The 10,109-nt window shown below is 40.9% G+C and overlaps 1 protein-coding gene across 2 annotated transcripts; it reads left to right on the top strand.

The window, feature by feature from the left end:
• Positions 1-3,866: 3,866 nt before the first annotated feature.
• On the top strand, positions 3,867-9,901 carry LOC134312464 (golgin subfamily A member 6-like protein 22). Of its 2 annotated transcripts, none has more exons than XM_062994429.1 (3): positions 3,867-3,895; positions 4,936-5,005; positions 6,371-9,901. In XM_062994429.1, the coding sequence occupies exon 3, from the start codon at positions 7,066-7,068 to the stop codon at positions 8,914-8,916; it is 1,851 nt and encodes a 616-aa protein (XP_062850499.1). In that variant the 5' UTR covers positions 3,867-3,895; positions 4,936-5,005; positions 6,371-7,065; the 3' UTR covers positions 8,917-9,901. The 2 variants fall into 2 exon arrangements, with proteins under 2 accessions (XP_062850499.1, XP_062850498.1); XM_062994428.1 differs by having other exon boundaries at positions 6,361-9,901.
• Positions 9,902-10,109: the final 208 nt, after the last annotated feature.

Below are 10,109 nucleotides of genomic sequence, written 5' to 3'. Positions count from 1 at the left end.
AGGCGACAGCGCTACCCACTAAGCCACCGTGCCGCCCGCAAGTTAGGTGAAATCAACACAAAACCCAAAACCCCATCCTGCTACAAACTATTTGTTGCCTTTTACTGGTTAAGTAAGAAAAACTTTTTCAGTGCTGACAGACTTTGGTTGGACTATAAAGATACAGAAATAGACATTTGTTAGATTTGTAGCTTTAGGTTTGATGCTGCCACAATCTCATGTTAAAGCGTGATGAACAGCAGGATTTCTGAATCATGTTGTGCTGTAGATGATATTTCACTTTGTATCAGATCGATTTCTCATTTATGGGACTCTATAAGTAAAACTATTTCATGTTCAGAACATTATCAAGATCTCAAATCTCTTTATTCTTTATCATTATTTTATTAATTAACTGTCACACTTTCTGATCACGCTACAGACCCGACCATTGCAACGGAGTCCAATTCCCAGAATACACCAGCTAGTCACGTGACTCCACCAGCCAATCCCAGTGGAATTGCGAGATCAGACTCACCTGTGTTTTAGTGTACTTCCGGTATAAATACGCACCTGTTTGGCAAACTTATCGCGAAGTATTGCCCCTGTTTAGTGCATACCGAGTGGTTTTCTTGTTTGATTATATTGTGTATTGACCTGTTTTTGCTTTGTTTGACGTCGATTTTGCTTATCCCTTTGTACTTTCGTTATTGTGTTTTTGGCTTTGATCATTTTTCTGTTTTGCGGTTTTCCCTTTTGTCTAGCGTGGTTTGATATTTCGGTTTGTTGATTATTCCGCGCTTGTGTTTTGACTACGGTTTTTGGTTTGCCCTTATATATTAAAGTTGATCAAATTACAATCCGCGAGCGTCTAGAATTAGTCTGTATCGTTACAGAATACTTCGCCATTATGCAGACGGCGGATTTTGATGAACTCAAATCGGCAGTTAGCAAACAAGGTTTAGTCCTGCAACAGCATCAACAGTTTTTTTGAAGGATTTACTCAATCGGTTGGAGCTAGTTGGGACGTTGTGTAAAACATAAATAAAAACAGAATACGGTGATTTGCAAATCCTTTTCAACCCATATTCAATTGAATACACTACAAAGACAAATTATTTAATGTTCAAACAGATAAACTTTATTGTTTTTTGCAAATATTCACTCATTTTGAATTTGATGCCTGCAACACGTTCCAAAAAAGTTGGGACAGGGGCATGTTTACCACTGTGTTACATCACCTTTCCTTTTAACAACACTCAATAAGCGTTTGGGAACTGAGGACACTAATTGTTGAAGCTTTGTAGGTGGAATTCTTTCACATTCTTGCTTGATGTACAACTTCAGTTGCTCAACAGTCCGGGGTCTCCGATGTCGCATTTTGCGCTTCATAATGCGCCACACACTTTCAATGGGAGACAGGTCTGGACTGCAGGCAGGCCAGTCTAGTACCCGCACTCTTTTACTACGAAGCCACGCTGTTGTAACACGTGCAGAAGGTGGCTTGGCATCGTCTTGCTGAAATAAGCAGGGACGTCCCTGAAAAAGACGTTGCTTGGATGGCAGCATATGTTGCTCCAAAACCTGTATGTACCTTTCAGGATTAATGGTGCCTTCACAGACGTGCAAGTTACCCATGCCATGGGCACTAACACCCCCCCCGTACAATCAGAGATGCTGGCTTTTGAACTTAGCGCTGATAACAATCCGGACAGTCCTTTTCCTCTTTGGCCCGGACGACACGACGTCCATGATTTCCAAAAGCAATTTGAAATGTGGAATCGTCAGACCACAGGACACTTTTCCACTTTGCGTCGGTCCATCTCAGATGAGCTCGGGCCCAGAGAAGCCGGCGACGTTTCTGGGTGTTGTTGATATATGGCTTTCGCTTTGCATGGTAGGGTTGTAACTTGCACTTGTAGATGGAGCGACGAACTGTGTTCACTGACGATGTTTTTCTGAAGTGTTCCTGAGCCCATGTGGTAATATCCGTTACAGAATGATGTCGGTTTTTAATGCAGTGCCGCCTGAGGGATCGAAGGTCACGGGCATTCAATGTTGGTTTTCGGCCTTGCCGCTTACTTGCACAGATTTCTCCAGATTCTCTGAATATTTTGATGATATTATGGACTGTAGATTGTTATAATGAGAGAGGCGTAGGACCCAAAGGTGCGGAGCAAAAAATAATATTTATTAACAATAAATAATATAAATACAGTACAACATAAACAAAACTCAAACAGAAGACAATTCGGGAAATCCCGAACGAGGCCGCTGGTGTCGCTGGCAACTGAAAAGGAAACACAAAACAAAGCTGTTAGTCCAAAGCTAACCCTCTGCTAGCTTAGCAAGCGGGGAACAAGCGAGGGCTGCACCTAATCGCACCGGCTCTCCCTAATCAGTGAAACAAAAAACCTAGTTACCTCAGCCTTACAGCTTACACACCCAACCGCTCTAGGAAGCGCCTGGGGTAACCGTTCTTGCCCTGATAAAAGGAATGGCTGGTGCAGAGCAGCCGTGTGACAAACACAGAACAAAGGTGCGACGCCTGCAGACTGGCGACGCCCCCTTAAATAGGGAGCTGACAGCTGCAGGTCGTTGCCCTAATCAGCTGGCCTCCTATTTGAGGCCACGCTGCTCTTTGTTCTGTAACGCCTGCAACGCTGGGAACTGGTGGTATGTTCACCAGACGTCGCAGGCACCCTAACATAGATGATGAAATCCCTAAATTCCTTGCAATTGCACGTTGAGAAATGTTATTCTTAAACTGTTGGACTATTTGCTCACGCAGTTTTTTGAGCATTCCTCAACTTTCCCAGTCTTTTGTTGCCCCTGTCCCAACTTCTTTGGAACGTGTTGCAGGCATCAAATTCAAAATGAGTGAATATTTGCACACAAAAAAAACAATAAAGTTTATCAGTTTGAACATTAAATATCTTGTCTTTGTAGTGAATTCAATTGAATATGGGTTGAAAAGGATTTGCAAATCATCGAATTCTGTTTTTATTTATGTTTTACACAACGTCCCAACTTCATTGGAATTGGGGTTGTACAAGAAACAAGAAATCTGAAACCGCTTTAAACAACTGAATTTATTTACAACCCTACTGAGAGCAGCTACTTACAAAAAATATATGTATTACAATAATACCCATGATAAGAATTTATTCAGATTAAGCAATTTGATGATGCATCTACATTAATGTCACCGGTATTGTTGAGCTGTTTTTGTTTAATTGTATTAAGTGTTTTAGAGCTAAGCAACACATTTGATCAATTCAAGCAGCTAACCAAAACCGTGCTGCCTAATGAAATGAATTGCTCCCTTGTACAACATGAGATGATTCCTCCTCAGTTCCCGCCGGAACTTTCTTCTAACCGAAATTTCTTTTTCTGCTGCTAAGTGCTGACCACAAACTACTGAAATGGAGAAACCCTGGATGATATTTCCACCGCAGCACTTACAGGTGAGCTAATAACTTCTATTTTCTGTTTGAATGTTGAGTTTTGTGGGCCAGTATTGTGCTTGTTCAGAATCTTGTCTAGGTTCATTTAAGTTAGAATTTACCTGATTAACTTAGCTAGCTAGTTTAACTTTAAAGTCAGCATTTATTTTTCTTAATTGTTTTCAGGTTTGATAACCAAGTGTAGTCGGACCATAGAAGATACATTTAAATTAAAATTGCGAGCGGTAACACTGAATGCTTGGATAATGCAATTTATTAGGTAACAGATCTGCTCTTTACAGTAGGTCCGTATGTAGTGTCTCAAATCACTCCCTGTTCCCTATATAGTGCACTACTTCACTGTTTGGGGTGGAAGCGCTAACATGTCATGTCCTACGAAGTGCACTACATAGGGAAGGGGGAGTGATTTGGGACGAAGCCTCACAGAGTAAACATGAGTGCTTCTCTCTGTAAGAGGAAAAAACAACGAAGTTTCATTTAGGAGATTAATTTTAGATTATGGGTTTATTAGATGCGTTTTGGAGGAATATGTTACTTAAATGTTTGTTAGAAACTTTGTTTAAGAGCGTGTTAAAAAACACAAACAGACGAAACTGTTAGCTTGATGCTACAATACATTCTCATTAAAGTTAGAAATTTGCATTATGTTTGCAATAAAAACTTGATGAAATAAAAGTGATTTAAAATAATTTCTGGATTAAATACTGCTTTATTAGTAAATTATTACTAATAAGTATTACTAATTATAGTATCGAGTCTCTATATCTGACTTTTGTGCATGGAAACTGAATTTTTAATGCTTATGTCATGATTAAAATGCTTTAATTTTCATATTTTCTGACGGTTTTAAGGCATTTAGTGTGATGCCAAAACCTATATGTATTATTGCTTATTTTTAAGAAGTCTTACTAAGTAACATTTGCGTACCCCATTGGCAGATTTTCTTTTTGCTTAATATAAGCATTTACATCTCATTTCAATATTTCTTTTGCTGTTTTTATAGATAGTTTTTTTTAGTGTTAATTATAACAATGTGAGGGTTTTTAGATTGTTCATTTCTTATTTTGAGAACTATTTTCTGGAGTTGATCTTAATTTAAACTTTACAGTGTTAATTTAAGAACATTTTTAAGCCATTTTAGCTAAAAATATGTCCAAGAAATCTAATTTCAAGAATTTTTTTTACCTAATAAGGTTTTATGAAAATGCTTAAAACAAGATTAATATGCTAGTTTAGCTGATTATGCTAGTTTTTGGATTATTAATATGACATTAGAGCAAATGAGTTTTACTCAAATCTAGCCATAATGCCTTAAATCAAGTAATTTCCTACTAATTTTAAGATTATAAGATAATTTATAGCACAAGATCTTTTCCCTTGTTTTAAGAAATCTTGCTAAGATAAATTTTCTCACTATACTGGCAGATAATTTTGCTTGATTTAAGCACCTTCTGTCTTGATTTGTTTTTATTTTTCTTGTTTTCTGAAGGTGATTTTTTGCAGTGATATGGCACAACAGCAGGGAGAACAACAAAAACAACTTGCCCAAGTGATCGAAGGTATGAAGTTCTTAGAATTTGCCAGTTTCTACTGTCGTTTTATCCCTAATTTTAGTAGCTTGGCAGCTCCCCGGACACTTCTTACGGGCGCTACTAAAAATCTTACGGGCGCTACTAAAAATCTCGTATGGTATTGTGAAGCCGAACAGGCTTTCCTGAGCCTCAAACAGGCTTTCACCTCAGCTCCTATACTCGCACATCCCAATCCTAGTCAACCTTTTCTAGTAGAGGTGGATGCAGTTCTCTCACAAAGGCAAGGTAATCCCCCGAAATTACATCCCATAGCATTTTATTCACATGAACTTACACCCACAGAACAAAATTATGGGATCGGAGATGGAGAACTTCTGGCCATGAAATTAGCATTCGAAGAATGGAGACATTGGCTAGAGGGAGCTAATCATCCATTTTTAGTCCTTACAGATCATAACAATTTGGAATACTTGCAATCAGCAAAACGACTAGATCCTCGCCAAGCTCGTTGGTCCTTATTTTTTTCTCGCTTTCAGTTTCATACACACCAGGTTCTCGAATGTATGTTGATGAAACATCTCATAGCTCTTCATCTGAAACTATACTCCGACCTGGTGTGGTAGTGTCTTCTATTCGTTGGGAAATCGACGATGAAATTGAAGGAATGTTAAGAGAGATTGAAATACCTGCTCAATGCCCACCTAATCAGCTGTATGTTCCTAGTCCGTATCGTGATCGACTTATTGTCTGGGCCCATTCATCTATCTCATCTGGTCACCCTGGTGAGACTCGTACCCAACAACTTCTAGCTAATAGATACTGGTGGGAGAATATGTTTAGTGATATACAGTACATAGGTTCGTATCATCTTGTTCTGTCTGTTCGCAATGTAAGACGCCTAAAACACTGCCCGTTGGGAAATTGGTACCATTACCGTTTCCAGCACGTCTGTGGTCTCATTTAGCTATTGACTTTATTACTGACCTCCCACCTTCTCAGTCATATACTACTATTCTCACAATCATTGACAGATTTTCACGAGGGGTGAGGTTTTTACCTTTTCCATCCTTATCCACTGCTTTTCAGACTGCTGAAGCCTCGTTCAATTATGTTTTCCTGAGGAGATTCTGTCAGATAGAGGGTCCCAATTCACGTCCCAAGTTTGGTCGGCCTTCTTTGAACAATTAGGTGTTTCGATTAGTCTGACTTCAGGTTATCATCCCGAGTCCAATGGACAGTGTGAAAGGATGAATCAAGAACTGGGTACATTTCTGAGACTGTATTGTTTTGAGAATCCGAGAGACTGGGCCCGTTTTCTTCCATGGACTGAGATTGCTCAGAACTCTCTAACTAGTTCTACCACAGGGATGACTCCTTTTCAGTGTTTTCTAGAGTATCAACCTCCTGTAATGCCTTGATGTGGAACTACATCGGATGTACCCACTGTGGATGACTGGATGAGGCGTAGTGAGGAGGTATGGAAGCAGACGCATCAACGCATAGAAACCGTATTGCAACGGCAAAAGAATCAAGCAGATCGCCATCCAGGAAATACTCCCACCTATCAACCAGGAGACCGGGTGTGGCTGTCAACACGAGACTTCAGGATCTCAGAGGGGAGTAAAAAATTATCACCCAAATACATTGGTCCATATAAAATTTTAAAACGTATTAATGATGTCACATATAAATGGGATTTACCTGGGCATTCTCGTATGTCAAATTCTTTTCATGTATCTCTCCTGAAACCGGTTGTCACAGGTCCACTGAACGAGACCATGTCTGGTGAGACTCCTCCACCTCCGGTGATTGTTGATGGGACACCTGTTTATGCTGTCCATCGGTTGCTGGATTCGAGACGACGTGGGGCCAGTCTGCAATACCTGGGTAACGCGAGTGACGTCTTATAACCAAATGACGTCACGATGCGGGCCGGTTGGTGTTGTGACGTCACTGGAGAGAGAGTATAAATACAGGCGCTTCACTTCAGCAGCTCAGACCTCGGTGTGAGATTCTACTCAGCGCTTCTACTGCAGCTAATACAGGTGACGGGACCAACAGGACCGGGTACGAGCGCACTGGAAATCATGGAGCCTGACTGGGGAGAGCACCTGAACCACTGGGCTCAAAAGCAGCTGAGAAAAGAGAGGGATGTGATGGACATGATCATTATAGAGATCGAGGATTTGGAAAGCCAGATGCAGGAGACTGGTAAAGATAGAGGACAGGGTCAGTGCAAGCTGGACATCATCGAGACTGACAGGGGAGACGACATGAAAAACATGACAAAAGAAATTGAGGACATGGAAAGCAGAATACAAGAGTTTAATAAAGACATAGGGCAGGGTCAGTGCACACTGGACATCATCGATGAGTCCAAGATTAACTGGGGAGAGAGCACGACTTGTGGGCTTCTAGAGAAATATATGATGGAAATGATGACAGAAAAAATTGAGGATATGAAAAACAAGATACAAGAGTTTAATAAAGTCATAGGAGAGGGTCAGTGCAGACTAGAAATTATCAATGAGACCAAGATTGATAGGGTAGAGCGCACGACTCTTGGGCCTCTGAAGCAAATGCAAAAAGACAGAGATGTGATGGAAATGATAATGATAGAGATTGAGGATTTGGAAAGCCAGATACAAGAGTCTGATAAAGACACAGGACAGAGTCAAGGCACACTGGACATCATCGATGAGACCAAGATTGATAGGGTAGAGCACTCGGACTACTGGGGTCAAAAGCAGCTGCAAAAAGAGAGCGATATGAAGGGTCAGTGGAAACCTGAAATCATCAATAAGAATAAGATGAACTGGGTAGAGAACACGACTTGTGGGCTTCCAGAGAGAGATATGATGGAAATAATGAGAGAAGAAATTGAGGATATGGAAAACACAATGCAGGTGTATAATAAGGACATAGGGCAGGGTCAGTGCACACTGGACATCATAGATGAGACCAAAATAAACTGGGGAGAGCACATGACTTGTGGGCCTCTGAAGCAGCAGAACAAGAACAGACTGATAAAAATGATGAGGAAAGAGAATAAGGATTTGGCAAGAAAGATCCAAGAGCTTGAAACTGAAAAAAAGGAATTAGAAGAGCTGATGAGCATTGAGAGGAAGAGGGACAAGGCTATGAGAAAAACCCTGAGAAAGGGGATGGACCCAGCTATTAAAGAAGCTGAAAAAGAGGAAGAGAAGAAGCAGCGTGATCAGTTCCTGCTAATCAAATCATTAAGATCAAAGATTGAGAAGCTCACTGCCTGTCACAGTCCAGACCCAAAACCAGAGTCCCAGATAAAAATTACAAAGAAGCTGGGACCAGCCTGGACTCGGATGGTGGGTGAAAAAATAAAGGCAGAGAAGAAAAACCAAGAGCTGCTTAAACAGGTCAATGATCTCCAAGCTGCAGCACAACTGCGTAAAGAAAAGCAAAGCCAGACAGAAACGGAGCTACAAAGCAGGTTAGAATCGGGGCGACTGGAGAACAAGTCAAAGAGGAGAGCAGAGCAGCGGGCGACAGAGCCGACACCCAAAAAGAAGGAGACTGAGGGAGGAAATAGGAAGAAGTCGTGGTTCCTCAATCTAATCCGTAAAAAAGAGAAGAAATGGTCAGAGAAGAAAAAGAACCTAGAGCTAAACAGGGAGATGGAGAGATCCTATCTAGAGCTGCAGCTTCAAACTAATGAAGAGCTGCATGTCTCCATGATGGTGAACCAGGCTGCTCTGAAGCAGAAGATGCTCCAGGAGCTGAAACAAAAACAGCTAAGGAACATGAGTGAGACAGAAATGAAAGAAAGAAAGAAGCAGGAGGAGAAAGAGTGGAAGGAAATAGAGAAGGAGTGTAAGAAAGCAGAGAAAAAGAAGGAGGCTCAGAATGAGAGGAAAAATAAAAAGTGGTGGAAGATAAGATGGTTCACCAAGAAGCTTTAAATTAAAAGAAATGTTGCTCCACATATTGGGAGACGTGGAGCTAAAAATTGGCAACAATTCTGCACAAAAGTGGTGAAGTGGTCACAACACTGTGCAAAAGTGCTCGGGGAAACATTCATGTGCAACAATTGTGTGCAAAAAAATTCAATATTGGTCCCCAGAGCACAAAGTAGTGGAGTGGTCACTCTGCTATTGGCCACAGAGCACAAAAATAATTAAAATGTTGTGAGCAAAGATAAAATTTGGTCGCCATAGTGGCGGGGTGGTGGAGTGGTCACATTGACCCGGGACCTAAATGATTAAAAACATAAATCTTACCACAATTGTGTACAGAAAAATAAAATATTGGCCCCCAGAGTACATAGTGGTGGAGTGGTCACTTTGCTCTGGCAAAAACAAAAAAACTAAACAAAACATAAATATAAAATAATAAAATATTGCACAGATAAATATCGGTCGCCATAGTGGCGGGGTGGTGGAGTGGTCACACTGACCCGGGACCTAAATTATTAAAAACATAAAGTAACAACAATCATCAGTTTGTGACAACAGTGTGCAGAATAAAAGACTATAAATATTGTTTCATTTTAATTCATTTAAATGATTCTCCAGGTCACCTGAGGGGGATGGAGGTTCCTGTCGAGTCTGGTTCCTCTCAAAGTTCCTTCCTGTAATTTTAGGAGAGTTTTTCTCTGTCACTGTCGCCCTCGGCAGATCAACAGGGGTGGTGGAGATATCCCACTGACCTGAAATAAATAAATACTTCATTTAGTTGGAGGTAATCGAGTGTATAAACAGTACTGGTCCCCATAGTGGGTGGCGGGGGTTTGGTCACATTGATAAAACTGTAACCACACTGTAGACTGTAGACACAGTAGGACCAGTTTGGTGTAGAAAGTCCAGTGACCTGCAGTGACCCTGATCCCTTCATTAAAACCTGGTTATGATTGAGGCATTAAAGAAAATGTTTTAATAAAATGTTAAAAATGCATCGACTTCATGTTGTGGATTTTTTACAGACTGCGTGTTTGTGTGTGTGTGTGTGCGTGCGTGCGTGCGTGCGTGCGTGCGTGCGTGCGTGCGTGCGTGTGTGTGTGTGTGTGTGTGTGTGTGTGTGTGTGTGTGTGTGTGTGTGATGTAAATATGAACCCTATTCCTTCACACACACATCAATTCCTTACACGTCCAGTACA

The sequence above is a fragment of the Trichomycterus rosablanca genome, chromosome 4, assembly GCF_030014385.1.
Source record: "Trichomycterus rosablanca isolate fTriRos1 chromosome 4, fTriRos1.hap1, whole genome shotgun sequence".
In the NCBI taxonomy this organism is placed as follows: Eukaryota; Metazoa; Chordata; class Actinopteri; order Siluriformes; family Trichomycteridae; genus Trichomycterus; species Trichomycterus rosablanca.
Note: the sequence above shows the minus strand (reverse complement) of the source record. Positions and strands in the feature narration are given on the sequence as shown.

What these genes read in the sequence shown, in the direction of transcription:
- LOC134312464 (XM_062994429.1), top strand. Translation starts at nt 7,066, where the DNA reads ATGGAGCCTGACTGGGGAGAGCACCTGAACCACTGGGCTCAAAAGCAG.